At 37.9% G+C, this 24,141-nt stretch overlaps 5 protein-coding genes across 5 annotated transcripts; 4 read left to right on the top strand and 1 right to left on the bottom strand.

Moving 5' to 3' along the window:
- The first annotated feature begins 2,385 nt into the window (after window positions 1–2,385).
- On the top strand, window positions 2,386–5,576 carry LOC6047233. Its single transcript, XM_001864282.2, has 4 exons — window positions 2,386–2,646; window positions 4,469–4,709; window positions 4,998–5,131; window positions 5,196–5,576. Exons 1-4 carry the CDS (start codon window positions 2,583–2,585, stop codon window positions 5,486–5,488), a joined length of 732 nt encoding a protein of 243 aa, XP_001864317.1. The 5' UTR covers window positions 2,386–2,582; the 3' UTR covers window positions 5,489–5,576.
- A 150-nt stretch (window positions 5,577–5,726) lies between these two features.
- Window positions 5,727–8,539, top strand: LOC6047232 (protein takeout). Its single transcript, XM_038257395.1, has 4 exons — window positions 5,727–5,974; window positions 7,618–7,858; window positions 7,917–8,050; window positions 8,107–8,539. The coding sequence occupies exons 1-4, from the start codon at window positions 5,911–5,913 to the stop codon at window positions 8,397–8,399; spliced, it is 732 nt and encodes a 243-aa protein (XP_038113323.1). The 5' UTR covers window positions 5,727–5,910; the 3' UTR covers window positions 8,400–8,539.
- Window positions 8,540–9,256: 717 nt separating this feature from the next.
- LOC6047231 lies at window positions 9,257–14,223 on the top strand. The gene is made up of 2 exons (XM_001864280.2): window positions 9,257–9,847; window positions 13,874–14,223. Exons 1-2 carry the CDS (start codon window positions 9,409–9,411, stop codon window positions 14,173–14,175), a joined length of 741 nt encoding a protein of 246 aa, XP_001864315.1. The 5' UTR covers window positions 9,257–9,408; the 3' UTR covers window positions 14,176–14,223.
- LOC6047230 lies at window positions 14,217–15,507 on the bottom strand. The gene is made up of 4 exons (XM_001864279.2): window positions 15,099–15,507; window positions 14,791–15,034; window positions 14,604–14,734; window positions 14,217–14,546 (listed from the first exon to the last, which is right to left on the bottom strand). Exons 1-4 carry the CDS (start codon window positions 15,157–15,159, stop codon window positions 14,251–14,253), a joined length of 732 nt encoding a protein of 243 aa, XP_001864314.1. The 5' UTR covers window positions 15,160–15,507; the 3' UTR covers window positions 14,217–14,250.
- Window positions 15,508–19,967: 4,460 nt separating this feature from the next.
- LOC6047229 (circadian clock-controlled protein daywake) lies at window positions 19,968–21,874 on the top strand. The gene is made up of 4 exons (XM_038257577.1): window positions 19,968–20,112; window positions 20,187–20,424; window positions 20,492–20,625; window positions 21,492–21,874. Exons 1-4 carry the CDS (start codon window positions 20,049–20,051, stop codon window positions 21,791–21,793), a joined length of 738 nt encoding a protein of 245 aa, XP_038113505.1. The 5' UTR covers window positions 19,968–20,048; the 3' UTR covers window positions 21,794–21,874.
- The last annotated feature ends 2,267 nt before the right edge of the window (window positions 21,875–24,141 follow it).

The raw sequence follows: 24,141 nt of genomic DNA, 5'->3' as shown, positions 1-24,141 counted from the left end.
TTCAATATTTAAAATGTTACATAATTTATAACACCGCAGCTTTAAAACATCATTTTTTTCCTCATTCTCTTCTGGGAGCACTTGTTGCTCCTGCAGAAAAGATTGCAACAGGCGTCGCGACGCTCATGCAACCAAGCATGCTGATGGTTGCCAGAAGTACTTGAAGAAAAAGTTGAAGTTTGCAGCGATGTTTAAATATGGATTTAAAAAATATGTTATCAACGAGTCATGCAAGGTTTGAAGATAACATCAATTACTGATAATTAAAATGATCTGAGTAGGAAAACGATTTCTTTGAAAATGATGTTAACTTTAGATTACTTCCAGGTGTTGTAATGCAAAACATGTGGTTTTAACGGTACGGCTTTACATTTATAAAGTTATATTAAAGAACAAGTATAACAAAATATTCGGAGGTCTACGGTGGATGAGACTGTTACCAATTGATTTTGTCATATTTTATTATTAATTACAAAATTGCAGAATAAAAGCAGATCTTTTAAGTTAAAAAATCTTGGACCTTTTCTGGTCCAGAGTTAATTAGATTTTCCGTTATCGTATCTAATGGAAATAACCATGGGATTAGCAGCGGGATGGGCTCCACTGTGTAATGCGGTAGAAGCTATCCTGAATTTCGGATCAAGTTTCTACATTTTTTAAATAAAAATATTTTTTATTAGGTCCTTTTCGGTACAAAGACCTGGTTAGGACCGAGTCGGCTTTTGTAATTACATTGTTCTTAAAGCTAAGAGTAATTACAGAGGATCTTGTGTAGCTTCGAAATTAAAATTATGTGATAGATACATGAACCTTTTGTTGAATAAGAATCAGTCAAATACAGTCATCCCACATATTCGGAACACCCACAAATTCGGAACACTTTTATGATAATTTGTCAATAGCATGCCAAAAGTAGCTTTTCTGTCGATCTTACTATTTTTAGAACCTTCATTTGGACATTATCTTGCTATTTTACTAGTAAAAGTAGTACTTTTTGAACAAAAAACTTCATTCCAAGACTATTTTGTCCAGAGCAGCAAAACACTGCCTCCAACTGACCTGTTTCATAATTGTGGGATGTTATTGTGCCTCCCAAAATTGTGGAACACCTGAATTTAACTGATATTTTCACAAAAAAAAGTTATCAAACCATGTATAAAACATCACTAAGCTTGAGTTTCATTGGTTTCAGTGTGTGAAGTCATTATTTGATAATAAATATGTACTTCTGGAGAGATCCAAAGTTTGTTTACATTCGTAAAAAAAAAAGTGTTCCGAATTTGTGGATTTCAAGGGTCAAAGTAATTCTTCAAAAACTTCATATAAAAGTTAAAATTTGCAGATGTTCGATACAGCATTCGAAAGATCGCAAGAAAAGCTTTCAAATGAAGGTAAAAGCGAGTCGTTAAGTTCAACTATCGATTTGCTATGATTTTTTGAACATTGGACGATCTGGAAACCGTTCCGAATATGTGGGATGACTGTAGAATGATTTCAGAAACTACCCACTGAGAATTTTGGCTCGAGCCTCGAGTCGATCTGGCTCGAGATTGAGCATGAATCGAGTCGAGGCTCAAGCCAAAATTCTCAGTGGGTAAGAATAGCAATCTGTACGATATACGTTAGAGTAGTCCGTTTTGCAAAAAGGATCGTTCTGCACATTTGGTGCTCGATTCTGCCTGCAAAAATAGTGCGATGTCTAAAATTTGGGTCAAATTTATGCCGAATCTAAAAGAACGACCACCAAATGTTCAGAACGATCCTTAAAACTTTTTGCAAAACTGATCACCCTAACGTACATACATCAATCGATGTGAGTATGTGATAAGAGGAATAATCGATGTTGACTTTACACTTGTAAACATGATCATATTCTAGAAAAGGCTAATGATTTTTAATTACGTTACTTATCCCAGAGCAACTCAGTCAGTTGTGAACTGTTTTAAAAACGATGTTCAGAAAAATTCTCACAGGGCCTATCATTTTTTTAGTGAAATTATCTTCCACGAATAACGAACAAATTCTCAGCAAATTATCACCAGCAAAAAAAGACTACCATAAAAAAAACGAATCTTTGAATGCATGTATTAAGAAGAAAATAATACAGTTAGTAAAGCACGATTATCCGTAATTGCCCGTTTATTACCCGAGCTCGGGATGAGATCTTCGACGTAACTGTCCGAAGAGGGTGGCGGGGTTAGTTGGAACTATGACGTATGCTTACCAGTAAGCCAGAAGCTCATCGTGTGCACTAAGTATGCACTAATTAACGCAAGGAGCCGTCGGAAGCAGCAACGAGACGAGGTTAGATCAAGTGATCAGTAAAGTTCACAGCTCGTTTTCAAGAGCTTGAGTGGGGGGGTTTATATGTAGGTACGCGAGTGGGTTTGATCGGAGCTAATTCACGTTTAAGGCTTCAATCGGACGGTTTGAATAAGTGACAATTGGTGGTATAAAGGCACCTGCCAGTAGATTGGCTCGGATTAGTTGAAATCTGCAGGTCGCGGGATTGATTTGCGGAAAGCTGGAGTGATAAGTGTGGTTGTGCTTTAAACAGTTGGAGCCGGGAGAAAGCCGGTGAAATGAAGATCTTTGTCGTTGGACTGGTAGTGGTGCTGTGCTGTGGGAGTGGTTATGCTCGACTAGGTTGGTTTGCAAATCGAAATGAAACTATATTTAGCATGTTTAGGAAATGTTCAAATAAATAAGATAGAAAACATTTCTACATATTTTTCGCTTTAAAGTGAAAGGAAAAGACAAAAATAAACACCTAATTGGAGTTTTTGAAAATAGTTTCAAGGAAAATAATAGCAGTTTTATGTGTTGCGTAACATAAACAGGAAGATTACAATCGAGGTGTCAAGTTAAGAAAAGAATTTCCCCTTACAGTTCTGTTCTGTTTTGAATTATTGAATTATGTCCGGCAAAACGAATGAAAACAAGTTCCTTTATAAACAGTTTCTGAGTAGAATAACTTGAACTCTATTTAAGCTACGAACCCTTTCCATAATTTTAAAACTTGTTTAGCTTAGGTTTAATATTAAAGTAGGCTAATACTTGATAATAAAAAGCAAAAAACGATATATTTTTTTACCAAAACGTTGTTTCAAAGTTGCCAACGTAACTTTGAAGTATGTGCGTTTAAGACATTTTGGTTGTTATTGGTTTATTGAATGAAATTTTGAAATGTTTCAGGAGTAACATAAATCATACCTAAAGTTTTCCGATGATTTAAATATTTTTGTATCGAATTGGTTTTTCGAAGAGAATGTTTAAGCTGTTGTTTGAGATTTCTAATCACTGAATGATTTCACAATTTGATGTTTTTTTTTTTTTAACTCAACATGTATTCTGATACATTTGTCCCAGGTGTTTAATACATTTCGTAAATTTAAGGGGAATATTTTAATATTTTTCAAAAACATTTCTCTCCCGTTTGGTACTAATGAAAGTGGCCAGACAAAAGGCAAGATCACGAGTCGCGAGGTTTATAGGGTTCTAAAATGCTATAACGTCACTTTGCTAAATCTTTACAAAATTATAAGTTTATATGTAAACAAAAAAATATACTGAAATCATAAAATATTTAAAAACAATTGGGTCCTAAAATTAAACTAAAATTTGTGATATTATTGTTCACAACTTTAAAGCTTATTTTTCTTAGAACAATGACGCTTTGTACGGCTGCAAAGGATTTAATATGGATTCGGTCTTATTCAGATCTGAAACGTAATCTAGGTTTTTGGTATTGAAAAAAAAAAACTAACTTAATCCACCTATGTGGTTGGAGCCTTCCTCACTTGTTACCAACAATGGCTGATATTATGAAATTGTAAAAATAATTCATCTATTTTTTAGATCCGGAATAAAAAAGTACATCATTATCTCTTAAGTGTACATATCTCGAGACAGGGTTGCCAGAACTTCAATGTTGTGGACTCGTTGGAAAGGTCTTTTGATAACCTAACCAACGATGGGTCGGATGGTGGATCCAGACATAGTTTACATACATTTATGTGAGATCCAGATATATGTGAAAACACATCTTTATACATAACTTTTGAACTACTTATCGAAACATCAATCTGTATAAAACTCGATCTATGGGACCCTAAACCAAGTCGATCGCAACAAGTTCGGGTCAAATCGGTTCAGCCAGTGCCGAGAAACATGAGCTAGTTTGTTGGTCACATACATACATACACACACGCACACACACACACATACACACACACACACACACACATACACACAGACATTTGTTCAGTTTTCGATTCAGAGTCGATATGTATACATGAAGGTGGGTCTACGACGTTTTTATACAAAGTTCATTTTTAGATCAGGATTATAGCCTTACCTCAGTGAGGAAGGCAAAAACAAATTTTTAACTCATACTGCACCATTTGGTCGCTCATGTCCCGAAATTAATCCCGAAAGCACTCACTCTAAAATGATCCCATTTTTTCAGCCCCCGTCCTGACGGCCTGCTCCAGCGGCGACCCCGACTTCGAGAAGTGCGTCAAAGCCGTTGTGGAGCGCATCCGGCCGGCCATCGCCGCCGGCAACTACGGCGAGGGCCAACCAAAGGCACCCCCGCTGGAGCCCATCTCGATCGACCAGATGGCGATCGACCGGGGGGCCGGATTCCGCTGCAAGCTGTCCGACGTGAAGATCGCAGGAGCCGGCGACTTTACAATGCGCCGCGTCAAGTAGGTGTCGGCTGGCGTCAATAGCGCCGGGAAATTTATAGCTTATTTAGATGCTTTCGAGGTTAGGGAGTCTCTATGCGATTGAGGAGGTGCAATGTTTCGAGTTTAAATCGTTGCTCCTTCTTTGAGGAATAGAGGCTACTTAACAAAGGTAGCACGTGGCCTGCTTCGCATGTGCAAATTTGATGCATTCGACGCATTCACGATGATTGTATCGCAATAACTCGATTGTGTAAATACTTTCCCATGGCTAATCGCGAGTTTGTGCTCTCTTTTCCAACCCCCCAGGCTTAACAAGGGCGAGAAGATGTTCAACGTGAGCGTGCGGATTCCGACCATGCTCGTGAAGGGTCAGTACGAGCTGGATATGCAAATTCTGGTGCTGAAAATTTCCGGCCGGGGCGATTTCAGCCTGGATCTAAGTATGCAATCGAATAACTTAAAAATCAACCGTTATAATAACTCAACTAACTCGATAAACTACAGATAACACCCTGTGCAACATGCAGCTGAAGTACTTCTTCAAGGACGACTCCACCGTCCAGTTTCAGCCGATCGCGGTGAAGCTCAAGTTCGACAAGGCCCGCTTCCAGCTGCAGAACCTGTTCAACGGGGATCCGACGCTGGGACGGGTCGGCAACGAGGCCATCAACCAGGATCCGCACGTGCTGCTGGGCGAGGTGAAGCCGGCCTTCGAGGAGAGTTTGGGCAAATACTTTACCGATATTGCCAACGCGGCCGTCGCCGGGGCCAGCGAGCAGGAAATACTGCCACCGTGAAGGTGTGTGGGTAAGGGAGAGTATAGGTTTTGAAAAGATGAAATACCAAAAATGTTAGAAAAGAGAATAAACATTATTTATTAAGCTGCTTGCTGCGGTTTTATTAGTTGTGGAACTTAATATTCTGAAAACGAAATAAGGCTATGAAAATTGTGTAAAACGAAAAATTAGACTTTCCGTAAATTACTTGGATCATATTTAATTAAAAAATCTGCTAACAAAGTGGGAGTTGAGTTTGATAATTGGACTGTTCTAATGTTAAATTGGAAAATCGTATGACAAATGATAGTTTGGTTGGGGTATAAAAGCACCTGCAAAACACTGAGAGACAAAAAGTATTTCTTTTCATTAGTTTGAAAAGTGTTACAAATATAAAACAGTGTTACTTAATTTGAGTTTTGTTTCACGGCTTCTGCAAGAATATGAAGTTCTGTGTTATTGGATTTGTAATTATCTTGAATTTTGCAATTAGTTTCGCTAAATTAGGTTGGTTTTAATATTCAGCTTAGTTGCAGCAGAATACAATTTTAAATCAATACAAATCAAGAAATAAATACAAGATTTCAATTAGATTAGGGGAAGGCACGAAGATAAATTGTAAAAAACGATCATTTCGTCAACTTTTCTTGAAAAAAAAGAACGTAGTTTCGTGTGTTTACGTAACAAAAAAGAAGTTTATGAGGCGAGTTGCAAACTTAATGATGATTTTTTCAGCACGAGGCGTTAGCCAACGAGGCTCTGCAAAGTTTTTTTTTGTAAATGGTAATAGCAAAAAGATTTTTTTTGCAATTCCATCTTGAAACTTCCTACTTTTCCTGTCATTCTCGCGTGCCTACTTTTATCTGCTAAAAATAACAGAATCGAATAGAAACACATTTCAAAACAAATGCTGAAAACTTCAACTTCAACTTTTCAGCACTAGTTTAAATACTTTTCAACATTTTTTGATTTAAACGATTTATTGACAAAATACATGAACATTCGACTTATAATTTCACTCAATGAGTGTTTTTCCGAAATGCAAAAAATGTTGTATGGAACTCGTTGCAAACCTTGATTTTTTCAGCACTTGTCGTATTTATCCAACTCGGTGAACCTCGTTGGATAAATGTACGACACGTGCTGAAAAAATCTTCTTTTTGCAACTTGTTGTATGAAACTACTATTACGAGAGTACTTTATTATTATTAGGAAATTATTATTAACATTCTAAAGTTAAATCTATGTTTATTTCAGTTTAATTTATTTTTGGTTAATAATTGCATTTAATTAAAAGCATTTTGATTATTTTTTTCAATTTTAACTAAGACTTAGAGTTAGGCGGTTAAATACTGAAAAAAAGTTTCCATAGAATTACTAAACATATAGTTATCTTTTTACCTACTTGCCACTCAATTAGTCATTATTTTATTGATATCGCAAATTACTGATTAAAAAAAATATGACAATCAAGCTTTAGAAAAAAATATCATCCTGAAATATAAAGTTCTAGAGGTATTAACATTCAGAGTTTTTGTTTAAGCTTAAATTGTTAGTTTGTTAAAAAACACATGTGAAAGAATCCTTGACTTGGCTGTGTTCCAGGTTCTTTTTGTCCGATTTTCTCATATTACAAATTATTATCACAACATTAGAGTTTAAAATCAGTTCAATTTTCATAATGTATGCATCCAAATTACAATTTGTAAATTTTTTTTTTCAAAAATATGGTATCTTGTGGAAAGTTTTGTATTTGACGTTTACACTCCAATGAAGTAAAAATTAATTTTTAAAAATGATCATTGATTGTTTTAAAAAACGATTTGTTTTTTTGTCTTTATAAAAAACGTGTTTTTATTGTTGTCTTTTTCAAATTTTATGAAATTTTTCAAATATCAATCGTCCATTTTGAATAAAAGATATATTTCAAAATGTAGAGTTTGATTTTGATTACGTTAATTTCAAATAAATATTGAAAGATTAGGAATATGTTTTCAAAATATCGGATAGTTTCAAATAAATTTGTAAGATCAAGCTTATTTTTTTAAAGGCCACATCAGCAAAGGAAACATGGGGCACATAGAACTTTTTGAAATAGTATTCTAGAAATTAAAAATGATAATGAGTTTTACAATCACATGCATTTCCAGCCCCAGTCCTGCGGGCATGTTCTACAAGCGATCCCCAGTATGAAAAATGTGTTCGAGGGGTCATAGAAAGCATTCGACCTAACATTATTTCGGGTAATTTCGGTGAAGGTCATCCGAAGGCACCCCCGCTGGAACCGTTTTCGATACCGAAACTAAACATCGAACACGGGGCCAGTTTCCGGGTTAAGCTGACCAACACCGTGATCAGAGGATTGGGCGGTTTTGTGCTGGGCCGTGTCAGGTGAGGCGGTTTTGAGTGTGTGGGGAATTAATTTTATCGATTTCGAGGTTCCTTTCAGATTCAGCACAGAAGATAGGGTGATCAACATTACCTTGAAAGAACCAACAATTTCCTTAAAAGGACAGTACGATCTGAACATGAAAGTTGCCATCATGGATGTCTATGGAAAAGGCGATCTGGCAGTAAATTTGAGTATGGTATTATTTTTTTAGTATGTAGCAACAACAAAAATCAACACAATGTTTCAGATAACACGATCGTAAACCTCCAGCTCAGTTACGACATCGGAAAGGATCAAACCATTCAGGTGCGGGCAATCGTGGTCAAGTTGCGATTTGACAAGGTTCGTGTCCAACTGAAAAACCTCTTCGACGGTGACAAAGCAATGGGAAAGATGGCTAATGATGTAGTCAATAAAAACCCGGACATGCTGCTGAACGAGGTGGGTCCGGAACTTGAGGGCTTTTTGGGAAAGCTTTTCACCGAAATTGCCAACACCGTGATCGGGGGAGCAACCGTGCAGGAGTTGTTGCCACCTTAGAATTGAGTCCGTGCGGTCCCACGTGGATAACTTTATTTTTCGAGAGAAAAAGGGAAAAATGCAATTAACAGCCACAGATCGGATAAAAAACTTGAATAAATATTTCCATGAATTATTTTCAAAGCCGTCAAGCAACAAAAGTTGATCATTTTTTTTTAATTTTCAAAACCTCCACATCCATTGCCTCGCAACACTATGAAACAGATTTCACCTATTCAAATCCCGCCCATTCCTTTTGACCAGATTCTAATGTGATAGCAAACAACCCGCTTTGCACACAATGTGCAGTTCAAACGGTATCGTTTACCTGTTCATGCATAATTCACAAAGCTTGCTAATTGAATTTCGCACCCGTGTCACAGGCTGTACATCACTGTGAATAATTAGTTTTTTTTTCTAAAATAAATTGCAACAATTCAATTGACTTGGGCTATTTCTCACAATAATGTTATTATTTAAATTTTTACTATCAGTTTTTACAGTGTAAAATTCACAGTCAACTATGAAGATGACGAAGTGGCAATCGCCTACTAAGATGGGTTAATCCCCCAAAGAGTTCCTGAAGGAACGTTAGTAGGGCCTTTCATGGCCTACTGGCATCCCGGTCAGGATTTATAGGACTGCTCGATTACTACATTGATCGAGAGCCCATTCATCAGAACTCACCTTTGGTAGTGTTTAGGAATAGTACCCGCGGGAACCTCATCACAAATTTTATTAAAGGGGGAGGTGCATTCAATTGATGACAGTCCCATTAAAAATACACATGCAATTTGCAATTTCTCAGTGGAAGTAGTATACCTGGGAGAGCTTAAATTTGCCAAGATGCTGCTGCTACATCAGCTACAACTGCTGCCGTGCTGATCGATGAGGTTAAGGCCAAGTATAAAACTGTTACGCCGGGCTGATCACGCTTTCATTAATTGACTGGAACGTGCCCGGGAACGATCAGCTCGGTCCGCGTGCGGAAGTGCCCTCTCCACCCCCGAAAGGTCGAGTCAACGTCGAGATGAAGCTGCTGCTGGCTGTCAGTTTCCTGGTCATTCTGGGCTTCCCCTACGGCCGTTCGTTTGTGGCCCCGGTGTTAAGTGTTTGCTCTCGGAATGACCCCAATCTGGAGCAGTGCATCATCAACGTGGTCGAGCGGATCAAGCCCAATGTGGCCGCGGGGGATTACGGCGATGGCCGAGCTGCCCCCAAGATGGATCCGGTGTTCTTCAAGCGGCTGGACATCACCAACGGGCCGGGACTGCAACTGAATCTGACCGACGTGACCATCGCCGGAAACAGCAAGTTTGAGGTGAAGCGAATCCGGTACAACCTGGACCAGCGGCAGTTCAACATTACGGCGGTCATTCCGACGCTGACGATCGACGGGCAGTACGACCTCAGCATGAACATTTTGCTGATGCGGGCCGTCGGAAAGGGCGACTTTCATCTAACGTTGAGTGAGTAGTAAATTGAATTTGAACAGGACGCGTTGTAATTTGTGTGAGAAGCGTGCGCCAAAGGCAGGCAATTAGGGTGATTAGCGAAGCGTTGCGTTTGAGACAGCGAAATGTCAGAAATTTAAATTGCATTGTTGGGTGGGGCAGGAATGCATTTCGAAACTTGAAGCGGGTTTAAGTATCATGCGTCTCCATGAGACTTTCCCATGGAGACGAGTGGTGGTTAGTGATTTCAGTTTTTGCCTTCCTCACCTCACTGAACTTCTTAAATACACCTCCTAGATATACCTTCACGTATACCTATCGACTCAGAATCAAATTCTGAACAAATGTCTGTGGGGATGTGTGTAGACATGATTTTTTTTCACACGATTATCTCAAAACTTGCTGAACCGATTTTGGCCGGATCCGCCTTATTCTGTTCGTTTTGGGGTCCCCTAAGACCCTATTAAATTTTATTCTGTTTAGTAAAGTATTTAAAAAGTTATGGCAAGAAAAACATTTTTGTAGATACAAAAAAGGGTGATTTTTTGTATAACCTCAAAAGTTGTTTACGTGCGAGAGTCGCGTCTGATGCGAAACGCCCGGTTGCCAGATTGCTTCAAATGCATGTTTTCTGGAAAAGTCTGTATCAGGTATATATTTTTTTTCATAAACTTATTTTCATTATTACTTTGTAATGTGAGGAAGGCACCACCCACCTAATGGTGGATTAAGAAACGTTTTTTTTATTTGAATTCAAGAAAAACTTCAATTGAAAAATATGAAATGCTTTATGGCTTTAAAAATGTTTCATATAACTCTGGTGACTAATTTAATCTTATTTTTCAAGCAGTTGCTTAATTGGAAACCAAACATTTTCTGATAATTTTGCAATAGCGTTACCAGGCTCTGACAAAAGGGGCACACGCACGGTAAATTTTTTTGTTTACGATTTTTGTGAATGACTCCTCGGACAAATCTAGAACAAATGTTTATCGAAGGAGTGACAGGGATTATTTTACATATGCATAATTGAAAACCTTAAAACAAACCTAAACATCGGAATCGACGTAACACCTAAGCCCGATCTCACACACACTAGCACATCATTTGTTTTGCTGGCTGGTACAAAATTTAACCTCACTTTTTTTCGTGTACGTACACGCAATACATGCGCACGTAGATAACTCTATGGGGCCCTCTTAAACCTTGCGGTTTTATCGACGAATCCACAAGTGTGTATCGTTCTTTTTGCGACAAGACTCCGCCTCCCGGGTCTCTTAAATGTGAAGGTATGGCACGGGGAGAGAACACCGAATACCTATACTAACAGCTCCCGTACAAACTGAGCGTACCCCTTTTTGTGGGCCCAGTGGGCCTAAGATGGCGGCCTTTGATATTATCTAGACAAACTTTTGAAAAAAGCGAATAATTTAAATAAATAATGTTTTTGCCTTGTTTCGGTTTAAAACGACAAAACAAGCAGTCTGGAATCATATTCTTAAAAAACTTATTTATAGATACGTCACGTTAAAATATTAGTCTAGAACAGAGGAAGTGAGCATGCCTCGAAAGACGTCACGAAAAAAAAGTTTTCCATGCAAATTTTGAGTTGCGTATTTATTGGGCGGACTCCGACGAGGCCCACTGGCCATCTGTCGGTGAATACGCAGAATTTTTGGGTCTGTCTCGGGATTCAACCGGCGACCTCTGGATTGTGAGTCCAGTGCGCGGTCCGATTGATCCACACAGGTAGAACTTAACCATTACAAATGATAATAATAAAAATACATTTAAAAACCATAAACAATATTGAAAGACATTTTGAAGTTAATATTTTATATATTTTTTGAATTGCTGGAATATGTCCTATAAATTGCAACAACAAGAAAATTAGGAGTAGAAGAAAATAAAGTTTTTTTTTTAGAAAAACGTCAAAACTGCACCAACCTGTTATTTCTGTCTAGTAGTATTAGACTATAACAATAAAATAAACAATCTAGACGAGACACAAACCAAAAACGCTTCGCAAACAAACAAACGCTTTTAGATGTGTAAAATTTGTTTTGATAACTACACTCGAACCCCGATGGTTTGACACCAACTGTTGTCAAACGAACGGGGTCACTTTTTAGTTTGACACCCCTTTTACACGGAGTTCACAAACACAACCAAACGTTTGTTTTGATAGTGTGCGTAAGCGCCGTGTAAAAAGTGACAGTTCGTCACTTTTTAGTTTGACTTTGACCAACCAGCGGGGTACAAACTAAAAAAGTGTCAAACGAAAAAGTGACCAACCACCGGGGGTTGAGTGTATCTTTTATTTTATTTATTAAGGGATATTATTCAGCATATTACTTTTGAATCCTGCAAACTGTTTGAAAAGTTTGGAGCAGGCAAACTGTCAAACGGCGAAAAAGTGCGTGTCTTGTCTAGTTGGCCATTTGTTTGTCATAGTGTAATAAACGAAATTGACTTTATAGCTGTCGGCCACCATTGCTAGTACCAACCACTAGTGTCTTCCTTTTATCTACAAGGACTTCGCCGCCCTGGGCTCCTAAGTGTATGAAAGTATGGCACGGAGCGACGGCGCTGAATACCCATATTTACACAAAGAATTTTAGAGCGCCCGCCGCGGGATTCGAACCGGCGACCTCTGGATTGTGAGTCCAGCGCGCGGTCCGATTGATCCACACGGGCGGGACATCATAGTGTAATATCTCATTTCAAAAAGTTGAATTTTGGGGGTAGTAAATTTGGTTAGCTGAATATTACTACATTTTGATCAGTTTTATTTAAGGTACCCATATTTTTTGAAAAGTTACTACTAAGAATTTTAACATTAAATTATTTTTCTCTTAATTTCGCTGAACAAAGTAAAACGGTACAAAAATTGAAATAACGAGTAATGAGTATCATGTACCTGCCCACTTGTTTTGCAATCATTAGTTTGGAACCATCCATAAACCACGTGGACACCTCAGGAGGCGGTTGAGCAATTGTCCACGCTCTGTATAAAAAAGATTTGTTTTGTATAGAAATTGTCCACGAAGGGGGGATGGGGTCTGAGATTTAAAAAAAAGTGTCCACGTGGTTTATGGATGGTCCCTTTCCAAAATATTTATGTATTGATGAAAAAAATATCGTAAAAAAAGTTTGTTCAAACCAGTTCAAACATATTAATTATTATTTTTATTTCAAATTGGTGTCAGCTGGTTAGAATTCCATTTCCATAATTTGTTTATAGTTTATGATAAAAAGGTTTGTCCTCCTATTTTTCGGACCGATTTTGAAGGAATGGGCGTCATAATGTTTAAAAATATTTGCAACGACCTTTTTTTTTTTGTTGCCCAATGGGCATTGGGTTAAGTTCACTGCGACCACCTGAGAAGGCTATCTTTTGTGATGTACCCTGGTTACTGTCCATACTACAAATTACTCGTATCCATTGGATGCAACGACCTTAATAAACTATAACAATAATTAGTTGAAATTATATATATCCGCTAAATAAACACTCACTACATGTTATCGAAAGATTTAATCTCCACTAATTTCTTTTTAAATGGTCTTACATTTTACGTCACAAGCACTACGTTACCTTGAAAACTAACAAAACTATCAATCTTCAATCGCGATAAGCGTGGATGCATGAAACGTGTGTGAGGGAGAAATTCAGATATTTAATCGGATCATGGGAATTCTACTCGATCGATGATTGTCCATTCATTGTTTCAGCCTTGATACAATTCAATATAAGATAAAAATGGTATTACATAACACGTGGAGGTGGTTTGATTTAAAAGTGCGTAAGAGTGTGTGAAACTTAATTTTGCTATAACATCTGAAACGTGAATACCTCTAGATGAAATGTAATCAAGTTGATGAATCTCAGTGAACATTTCTAGTGTGAAAACAATTATGAATGAATAATGTGATTGAAACACGCTAATTCACGAGAAGCTTGTTAGTTAGTTGCTGCCTACCTGTAGGCGCATTCCATACCGACTTAGTAACTATTTTTCACATTTTTTTTCGTCTCAGCCGACACGGTGGCCAACCTCAAGATGGAATACCAGGTGGTCCCACGCGGGGGCAAGAACTACGTCCGGTTTAACCCGATCGAGATGAAGTTGCGCTTCCCGAAGGCGCGGTTCGACCTGACCGGGCTGTTCAACGGCGACAAAGAGCTGGAGGCGTTTGGAAACCGGGCGATCAACGAGAATCCAAACCTGCTGCTGGACGAGGTGAAGCCGGTCTTTGAGAAGCAGCTGGCGCGGATCTTTACGGATATTTCGAACAGTGTTGTCGAGGGTGCTGAGGAGTCGGAGCTGCTGCCACCGTGAGAGAATTGACTAAGGTATTTTAAATAAATTAAAATGATTAGAATTGTTTGGGTGTCTTTTATTTCTGTATTTAGCTTAATATCCCGGAAAAAGTTCGTCCGCAGTTGCTCCCTTCGTGATCGTGGAAGCAATTTGATAGAAAGACCCTTCAAAGTGTCGTTCCAGCTCGGGCTTAAGCTCGTTCAGTAGAATATTTGGATTGTCATTGATAGCTTGGTTACCGATGGCCTCCAGCTTGGGATCCCCGTTGAATAGATTTCCCAGATAGAGCTGCGGATGGGCGAACTCTATGTCAACATGGACAGGTCTAGTAAAGACCACGTTCTTCTTGTCGGTGTAAAATTCCAAGTTCACCTTAAGCAGTGGATCATCTGTGAGAAGAAATGGGTCAGTTAGTTTGAGATATTTTGTTTACGATTTTGACATACCAGTCAGATTGAATGGACCATTTCCAGTTAGTTTTAGTAGAACAAGGTTCATTTCGAGTTTATATTGTCCTCGAACGACCAAATCCGGAAATGTGACTGCAACCGAAAACTTCTTTTTTCTCAAATCAGTACTGACAAGAAAGTAAAAATTTAATCTTTTTGACCAACCCATAGATTAAAAGCTTACCGTAATTTTTCAATCTGGAAGTTTCTCACACCCGTAATGAGTACATTCTTCAACGATGCCTTGAAGCTTGGACCACGATTCACTTCCAACTTGTTGATCACGTAAGGATCCAGCACGATTCCCTTGACTCCATCGCCGTAATCACCAGTTATGAGGGGTTCCTTGATAGTTTCTACTGCTTCAATGATGCAAGCCGATACATTGGCAGAATCGGCAGGACAAACCACGTTTTCAATCAGAGGCACTTGTTTTTCAAAAGAAATTCTCATCAGAAAATAAATCAAACAGATAAGTAACACACTACTTACACAATTCTCCCAAACCAGCGCCAACGTTTAGCATCACAATCAAACTAATTACCGCAAGCATCGTCACTTTTACTAACAACTCACCCAGCCAATTATAAAATCATTAACAACTAATTTAGCGCCAACTGGTGTGCGACCAGCAGTGAGCTTGCTGGTGACGGTTGAAGATTTATTTATACATGAACAAGCTATTGTTTGAAAACGTGCCACCACGACGAGATTAGAAGCTAGGATAGTTTGAGAAGACGTTGGATGCTTCCTGGCAGAATGGCACGCACTTTTTGTTGCTGCTGTAGTTCTCGGTCTGCTGTTTAGTCTAGCGCAGTGTTTCTCAACCGGTGAGAAACTTCCACCTTCGTAGTGATTGCAATGGATGGAATGGACATCAAATAAAATCTTTTGAATGTTACTTCTGCCAACTCACATGAAATCCTCTGTTCGAGATGCTTGAAATTTTGTCTTGGGTAATTTTGGTCCCTGATCAACAGTGGTTGTGCCGATCATGGCCGTTCAAGGTCACCCGTGACTGAAATTTTTGATTTTTTTTTTGTATCGTAATCTGGGACACGTGGGGAAATTGGGACAGCAGTTTTAGCAATGGTGTAGCCTGATATTTGGATATTTTTGAGTGGTTTCGGTTAGACCAGATTCTTAAACGTACTGACCCTATTCAGACTGTAGTATCGATTCACCCCAGTTGACGGTAATTGTCTGCTCTACAACTTTGTACAACATTATTACACACTAGAAAGTTTCCCCTGCACAGTTACAGAAATTACGAAATTTTAGAAGAAAAAAACAAACAATGTTCCTAATAAAAATGACCCTTCTGGGTTATTGCAGATTTGAAAAGTACATTAACATGTTTAGAACAAATCACAGTTGAGTAACGAAAAAAAAAAATTAAAAAAACGTTTATTTTAAAGTGTAACAGAATTGACTTTTTGGCGGGTTTTTGTCCCGGTGAGCCCAAATTTCAAATATGAGCATGATTGAACGTAACAGGCAATTTTTTCGAAAAATGCCAAACTTTGAAGGTCTGTACCGAGCTCCAGGGTGCTCCAAACTTCAATGTTAAGGCTACCAACTGTACGGATTTTTTCCTTACCATACGGATTTTCGATCCTCTTCGCGGATTTTTAACAGGCCGGAATTTTTGTAGGGAATTTTACACATAATACGGATTTGTACGGAATTTTAACAACTTTTTAATCATTGAATTGCTTTTTGATTTGGTCGAAGCTTTTTTTAACTAGTTTTTTTATTTTTCTGTGAGTTTGATTTAAAAAGAGAGAGTTTTCCGGGGTTTCCTCAATTTAAACTTGATTATCAATAATTCTAGAGTTTTTGAACTTTTGTTTTTCATATGTTGATAGGACCTTTAAAAAAAAGTAGAATTGTACTTTTAGAAACTCCTTACAAATTATATTTATCCCTTTCGAAAGGCTTTCTAAAACTTGTGAGAACATTTGAATTAACAAATCTAGAGTTTTTTTAAAGGTCCTATAAACTGTTGTGTTTCACATGTTATAAGACCTTTTCAACAAAAAAACTCTGGAAAAGTGTTCGTGAAAACACTAAGAACGATATTATTCATAAAAGCAAACTTGAAATTTCGTAAACGTTTTGAAGAACATAATGATTTGATTCAAATCACGGTTTATTTTATGAATACTTTTAAACGAGCAAGTCATAAGCACTCTGATAGCATTTTGTGAAATTTGTTAGCTGTAAAAACGACACAGTTTTAAATTTTTAATTCTCATAATTATTAAATTTAATTTATCTAAATAATTCATTTTTTGTTACACCTTGGTGTAATATCGGCAAAGTGTACGGAGTTTTGCTCAGCAAGAGTTGGTAGCCTTATTCAATGTTATATGTACTAAAAGATGCGTAAGGATCTGGCCTACAAGCCAGTGATGTTAAAAATAAATGCTTCAGTGACCAAAGTGCCTCAAAAATTTACATTTTTGGAAATATCTCTTTTAACGGATTAAATCCCATTTAAAATTCAAATGAAAAGCGCCAGCTCCTGTTACGTCCAATCAAGCTCATATTTGGAAACCGGAACAAACTCCTGAATGCCCTTCAAAAAATCATTTTTGTTACATCCTATTGTTTATAGATATTTAAACCGAAAATCAATCCCGAAATTCCTCCTTCAAAATCTTCCCGAAAATCGAGGGGCAGAATTTTAATAGACATAGAAGTCAAACCAACTGAAAACAATTTGAAATGTTATTTCCTGCGGTAAAAATCTTAATTAGCATGTTTGAGATCGATTAAAAATGTTTAAAATGTTTGTGAAATTCCGATGTGCAGTACAGCAAAAAGTTTTTTTTCTCAAAAAAATCTTGAAGAACAAGATATTTTGAAAACTAATGGTTGCAAAACACTGGGCCAGTGAAAAATGCATTGCAAAAAAAAAAAAATCATTCAAATGTTAATGTTCAATTTTTGTTCTGATGACACAAGCCAACAAAAAAGGAAGCAACACAATTTTTTTAACAATCATGTGCAATTTGATTTTTTTCAAACATTTATGCAGTTGTAAGTGGTTTTTTTTTCAACACAATATTATAAAATATTTCGGATAAAATAAAAATTGGTGATGGTCAATCCACTTACCATGTTTTGAAAACTTATCTTATAATGTTACGTCAACTCTAAAGTATTATATGGTCCCCTTTCATTGGGTCAAATAATGCTTTTTTGACAATGTTCCATGCTACCATGCTCATTCATTGAAATAAGTTCCGAGATTTTTTTGCTGGAGACGCATGGTTCTTTATGTTTTATTAGAACTTCAAAAAAATGTTTTCAAAAACAATGTCTTAGAATCCTGTAAAGAGAAGTTCACAATTTTTTGATGAGTTACGTTAAAATGTATTTGCTTACTCCATTAAACGTCCAACTCTGGAGTTTTTTTTTTTAAAGGTACAATAAACCAAATTTTAGTTTTAGCTGTTTGGATGTTTTTTCAATACCCCTGACTCAAAAACAACAAACCATCCACATTAACGACCCCCGGGTCTTTTGTGGTCTCTATTGCAAGTTTCTGCTCGAACCTAGGAGTCCGAAGGCTTGAATGGGGAGAGCACCCAAACCTCTTTCTACTCCAAGGAACCTTCCACCCCAGTGTTTGAACTGACGACCTTTGGATTACGAGTCCAATCGACGCCAGCGATTCCACCGGAGTAGGCTTGGTTTGATTTGTTGTTTGTACTTATGGCATGGAGACGACTTAACGGCCTAACAACCAAGGCCGGGACCGACATTTTACTTCCTCATCCGATGGAAGGTTGCAGCAGATGGGAATCGAACCCAGAATCATCCGCTTACAAAGCGGACAGCGTAACCATTCGGCCACGCACTGCCACACTGCCCTGACTCAAGCCGGTTTCAAAAACACCCAAAAAGCAAAAACTGGAAATTTGGTTTATTGGACCATTAAAAAAAACCCAGAACTCATCAACTTTCTTTTGCAGTTGTTTCGTACACATGATTTTTTGAAAAATGGTATTTGTGAAAACAACGACGATTATGCTAGAAACAGTTGAGTCAAATAATTCTGTGAGCATTGCTGACTGAGCAAACAGGTAACTTTTCAAACATTAAGGATTTTAATTGATATTTATCCTTTACTGCACAAATGTCCCATATGCAAAAACAGCAAGCTGAGAAAAACGCATTTGAAGTTTGTCCCACACATAAGGCTACGTGTTAAGTTTTTACGAAAAAACTGGATTTCCTCCTGATTTCTAGAACAAAGTACTGGATGTTATAGGCTCTTTTGAAAGACCACACGATTTTGAACCAAACTGCATTAATAACTCAAAAGTGATGAAAATGCATATGGGACATTTCTGCGATCATGGGCAGTTTAATCGCTGGCACGCGAGCGAGGGGTGTTTTCTGTGAGGCTACAATTAATTTAATATTATTTAGGAAATTGATTTCTCACACATCGTCTCTTATAGTGCCTTTAATTTGTGAATGCCAAGTATGTACATTGAATGAATTCTGCGATGCACGTGCATTATCAAATTTATTCAGTCCAGAACGATGATTAATGAACGAGATTGAGTCAGTGAAAAGCATGCTTCGCTCGGTTAAACGTTGCTTCTAATGAAGCCACCCCTGTCATCGTAGGGTCAGCTGATCTATTAGTAGTTTAATGAGGTTGTTTTCTATCTAGACACTTTGAATCAGCTCTGGAAATAGAAAATTGATTGCATTTTTACAAAGTATAACCTAAACTTTCCACCTCCACTCCGATTTGCGTACGGGTGACGAGAAGTGTGACTTCTTCCCGCGTAATAACGCTGTTTGTTTGTTTGCAATTTTCTGCGAATCCTAATCCCGTCAAAACTTCGCTCTATCTCACTCTCTCTCTGTACACGAGATTAACCATTAGTCGGTTGACGAGGTGGTGTCGACGGCGCGGCTTGTTTAAATGCGGAGTCGTTAGCCTCAGATTCTATCGCGTGGCGCGCGAGTTCTAGGTAGGGTGGGTGGAGCTATGTTGGACTAAGTTTTTAGAACAAAAGTTTTTTTTTTATGAATTATTTTATTGTAAAAATGTTGTAATCAGCATTTGGTTAGATTTTTTTGTTAGAATCATGACTTAGGCTTCTTCTATTAAGCTACTAGTTGCAACTACTACTGCTGGATACTAGTTTTAGCAATCCTAACCAGCGCCTCCGTAATTAAATACCTAACGTAATGATCTCTATTAGGGATGGTGTTTCTATCGCTGTAGCTGCTGAATAGAGATAGTCACCGGTTTAGCTACCCAAAGGGCAGGCCGGCCGGGGGGTATTGTTCTAATGGGGTGCTTTATAATAAATAAATATCAGGAATATCGGCTCATTTTAACTGCGGCTGCAGCCTGAGGAACACCCGCAGCAGTTTGTGATAGTGTTGAGAAAAAAAAACAGGAAGAAGATGAAGCTGTTTGCGGTTGGGCTGGTGGTGGTCCTGAACTTGGCCTTCGGATCCGGGGAAGTTGGCAAGTATATCTCGCACCGCGCCAACTCAGTGTTCAAAAGTGCTAACCAACCTCGTGTGGGGGGTCGTCCACAGCTTCCGTCCTGAAGGTGTGCTCCCGAAGTGATCCCCAGCTGTCGCAGTGCATCACGAATGTGGTCGACATGATCCGGCCGAACATCGCGTCCGGGGATTATGGTCCGGGCAGGAAGGCTCCGGGCCTGGATCCCTATCCGATTGCCCAGATGAAGATTGATCACGGGGCTAGCTTCAAGTGCAATCTTGACGATGTGGTCATCGAGGGTGTTAGCAAGTTTGAGATTAAGAAAATTCGGTGAGAGAAAGCAGCTGTGCATGAGTTTTGGGAAATTTGTGATTATTGGACGTTTCTTAATCAACAGTCAAAACATCCCGGAGAAGGGATTCAACATTACCGTGAGGCTTCCGACGACTTTCGTGCACGGAAAGTATGACCTTAACATGAACATCCTGCTGCTGCAGCTGACAGGAAAGGGACCTTTCAATTTGACGCTGGGTGAGTAAATTAATACAGTAGTTTTAAAGTATATGTCAACTTATGAAGTTGTTTTGATGATGAAGACTCAATTTACGAATAAAAATCAACAAGCAAAATTCGCAACAATAAATCATTATAAAAATAAAGTTGTCTAGGTAAAATTTTTATAATTCAGTTAAAATCGTCTTCGCTCGGAAAGTCATTTTCACCCTATTGTTTTTTTTTAAATATTCTAACTTTAAGTAGAATTGACCAAATTGAACGCTTCTTGTTGGAAAAGATCCAGGTTTGTCTATATTTTTAATGAAAAATAGTGGAAGTGGAAGCATAGTTCTTGCTTATAGAAAGTAGAAAACATTATTAACATGATCGATTTTATTGTGCATAATGTCAAAATGACACATAGTGCTGTCAAAAATGTGTATTTATCAGGGCTTTTTTACCTTTTTTATTATTTTTTCATTTTTAAGCCGTTAAAGATTTTTCTCCCTTTTATAACATTTTGTGGCAAAAATTATGATCAAATGCTTAAGGCATGCTTACACTGTTTAAACTTGGAGAACACAAAAAAACAATTTAACATTGTTTACAATTTTGTTGACTTTGATAGCCCGGGGTGACTTTGATAGATTTTTCAAATGCCCGTCAAATTAATATCTAAACATTTTTGAGAATTTTGAGTATGTAAACATTAAGGAATAGCTTATTATCGAACATATATGCAAAAATAAGACTGTTACATTGGATGTATCAAAATTAGTGGCCAAATCAAATTTCTATCAATGTCACCCCGGACTATTAAAGTCACCCCAGTTTACGGTATTGCAAAATCATCTTTTAAGAGATTTCCTAAAATAAATTTTATTTGTTCGTTCCACCCCCAGAAAACACCCTGGTCAACTTCAAGATCCGGTACTTCCTGGAACCCAAGGACGGCAAGGAGTACCTCAAGTTCCTCCCCATCGACCTGCGGTTCAAGTTCGACAAGGCGCAGTTCTACCTGAAGAACCTGTTCAACGGTGATCCGACGCTGGAGCAGATCGGCAACCAGGCCATCAACGCGAATCCGCACATCCTGCTGGAGGAGGTGCGCCCCTCGATGGAGGCACACCTCAAGAAGTCGCTGACGGCCGTCGCCAACAAGGTGGTGGAAAATTCAACCGAACAGGAGCTGCTTCCGCCGTAATTTTGGGAGGTTATAGAGGAAAGTTGTATTGTTTGATATTTACCAGTGGAGAAAATTAAAGTTTTTCAGCAATTTTTCGGAGTTTGTTCTTTTACTACTTAGATCCTGTTTCTAGCTGTAGTCTACATATTTTCCACGAAGAGAAAACATTCTTTTTCCCGGAAAAATTCCATTAGTTTGCTTGTTTTGTAAAATATACATTTGGTGCGTGAAACATTCTAATGAACGTACATCACTTTAGATGATAACATCATCCATTACCGCTGATCTAACGAGCATCTCAGGAGAGAAGCTTAATCGCTTTTAATGCCTGTTTTTTGCTCGCGTAAATTGAGCCGATGGGAACTGATAGCCAACCAGAAGGGCTACCTGTTTCCTTATATAGTGCAGTGATCTCACGTCACGTATTTGTTTTAGTGTATTGAACTGGAGCAAATTAAAGTGAACAGCACGTGCTGGAACAGGGCGCTGTTGCATAATTATGAATATTTTAATATCATATGGGAATGGTATTGAGAGCTTGAACGCAACTATTCAAATCTTGATCACTGACTTATTTAAATAGATGGTATGAATGTTATCTTATTTGATGTCAAACATAACTGCTCCAAAATGGTAATGATTTTTTTCTCAGTTTATCTATCAACAACAGTAAGTTTTGTTACAGAATAGAATTTTAGTTGAATTGTTAGTACAGTCCAGACTCGGTTACCCGAAGCCTTTAATATCCGTGGTTATGATCATCCGAAGTTCGGTTATCCGAAGATTTCTATAGGGCTTCGGATAATTGAATAATGAATCAAAAATATCCCCCATTTTAGTGAAATTTAAATTCAGAGTCAAGAGAATCGCTCCCTCAAAATTTATTGAGGGCTCAAAGCCGAAATCGAATGAATAATGCTACCTAGTACCTACTCACACCATCATAACAAATGTGTTCATTCGTTAATTGATACAATAAATCGAGCCAAACATTTCATTAGGGCACAAAACCAAAAACCGCGATTCGAGAAAATCGCTTGCAAAAAGTGGACAACTTGTTTCAATTCCTATTTAAAAAAGAAGCTTGACTGTTGGTATTTTTACTGATGATACCATAAAACACATCATTATCATCAACTCTGCTTAAATGCTTCTTATTTTTTGTTGATTTTCGCAATAAAACTCATAAATTAAGAAAATCTCGTTATTAGGCCCTTTTAACTTTCCGACTGTTGTTCATAATGGGCCCTTTCTAAAAGCAATTTCGAAGAGAGCTGAAAGGGCACTAAAGCGCTGTCACCGCATTGTTGTTTGGAATGATGTTTACGGGCCCTTTTGTTTAGTTAGAAATAATGAGGAATTCAGTAGAAATTTTGATAATTGGTGAAGTTTTGTGATTAAATAGTGTAAATAAGGTACGTGAAACATAAAATTCTTCAAAAGTGTACTGAACAGCAGCCGCGGGACCGTATTAAATATTGTTCTTTTGACGAAGTTTTTCTCTGCAGAAATCCTTGGTGAAAAGTAATCCAAACTTTTTTTTGAGGTGAATTAGTGTTAAGAATGCATGAAAAGTTCACTTTATAACAAAAAAAGTTCCTTAAGTACGAGAAACTAACGAAAAATAAAAGGGCACATTTGAACATTTTTTTTGGTTTGCAGTGAAAATGGTTATGTGCCCTTTTGTGTTTTTGGTTTTTTCAATAGGAAATTGTTTGTTATCAATCTGATTCTTGGAGGGCATGTAGGGAGTGTACTAATGAATGGAATATTGGAATAATCCCGAATGTTTACGTTTTGGTTTTGTGCCCTAATGAAATGTTTGGCTCGAAATCTCCAACAAGTGTCATTCATCGACATCTGACCACTTCTTAGTCATCAAGCTGTGGTGACCGAAGCAGTTAAGTCATTGAGTTAGTTTGTCAAAGATCTCTAGTTTGATTCCCGTAGTTGACACTTCTGGTTTTTTGTTTTGACGGATGAACTTTTTTTTTGCAAATGAACCTCGAGGGAATAATTCTCTCGCCAATCTCGAGCTGTGTTCTCTGTGTCCGTGAATGGTACCATTATTCTCTCGACTCGAGGCCATTATTCTCTTGTTCGAGCGCTGCCCAGTTTCGGGTGTAGTTTTTCGCATTTTCTTACTTTAAACATCAAATTTGAGTTCTGCGAACCCATTTTAGTGAAATTGAAATGGTTTTGGAATGGTATGAATGGCCAAATACATTATATCAACATTTCATTGTCGCCATTTTGGCCGCCAACTAGATTTTTAGACTTCCAAGTCACATTGGCGTGGCGTAGTTAAAGCTTTCTGGCTCGATAATCAAAACTTAGGCAAGTTTTTAATTTTTAGTTTTTAGTTT

Source organism: Culex quinquefasciatus, chromosome 2, assembly GCF_015732765.1.
Source record: "Culex quinquefasciatus strain JHB chromosome 2, VPISU_Cqui_1.0_pri_paternal, whole genome shotgun sequence".
NCBI classification, from domain to species: domain Eukaryota; kingdom Metazoa; phylum Arthropoda; class Insecta; order Diptera; family Culicidae; genus Culex; species Culex quinquefasciatus.
The sequence above is the reverse complement of the archived record's forward strand: the minus strand, read 5'-3'. Positions and strand labels throughout refer to the sequence as shown.

Bases quoted from the DNA above. Each gene is read 5' to 3' on its own strand.
- LOC6047230 (XM_001864279.2), bottom strand. From the start codon at position 15,159: ATGCTTGCGGTAATTAGTTTGATTGTGATGCTAAACGTTGGCGCTGGT. The intron at 15,035-15,098 runs GTAAGTAGTGTG...TTGAAAAACAAG, and splicing joins CGCTGGTTTGGGAGAATTGT to TGCCTCTGATTGAAAACGTG. The intron at 14,547-14,603 runs GTATGTCAAAAT...TTCTTCTCACAG, and splicing joins TGGTCCATTCAATCTGACTG to ATGATCCACTGCTTAAGGTG.
- LOC6047232 (XM_038257395.1), top strand. From the start codon at position 5,911: ATGAAGTTCTGTGTTATTGGATTTGTAATTATCTTGAATTTTGCAATT. The intron at 7,859-7,916 runs GTGAGGCGGTTT...GGTTCCTTTCAG, and splicing joins TTTGTGCTGGGCCGTGTCAG to ATTCAGCACAGAAGATAGGG. The intron at 8,051-8,106 runs GTATGGTATTAT...ACAATGTTTCAG, and splicing joins CGATCTGGCAGTAAATTTGA to ATAACACGATCGTAAACCTC.
- LOC6047233 (XM_001864282.2), top strand. From the start codon at position 2,583: ATGAAGATCTTTGTCGTTGGACTGGTAGTGGTGCTGTGCTGTGGGAGT. The intron at 2,647-4,468 runs GTTGGTTTGCAA...CCATTTTTTCAG, and splicing joins GAGTGGTTATGCTCGACTAG to CCCCCGTCCTGACGGCCTGC. The intron at 5,132-5,195 runs GTATGCAATCGA...GATAAACTACAG, and splicing joins CGATTTCAGCCTGGATCTAA to ATAACACCCTGTGCAACATG.
- LOC6047231 (XM_001864280.2), top strand. From the start codon at position 9,409: ATGAAGCTGCTGCTGGCTGTCAGTTTCCTGGTCATTCTGGGCTTCCCC. The intron at 9,848-13,873 runs GTGAGTAGTAAA...TTTTCGTCTCAG, and splicing joins CGACTTTCATCTAACGTTGA to CCGACACGGTGGCCAACCTC.
- LOC6047229 (XM_038257577.1), top strand. From the start codon at position 20,049: ATGAAGCTGTTTGCGGTTGGGCTGGTGGTGGTCCTGAACTTGGCCTTC. The intron at 20,425-20,491 runs GTGAGAGAAAGC...CTTAATCAACAG, and splicing joins TTTGAGATTAAGAAAATTCG to TCAAAACATCCCGGAGAAGG. The intron at 20,626-21,491 runs GTGAGTAAATTA...TTCCACCCCCAG, and splicing joins ACCTTTCAATTTGACGCTGG to AAAACACCCTGGTCAACTTC.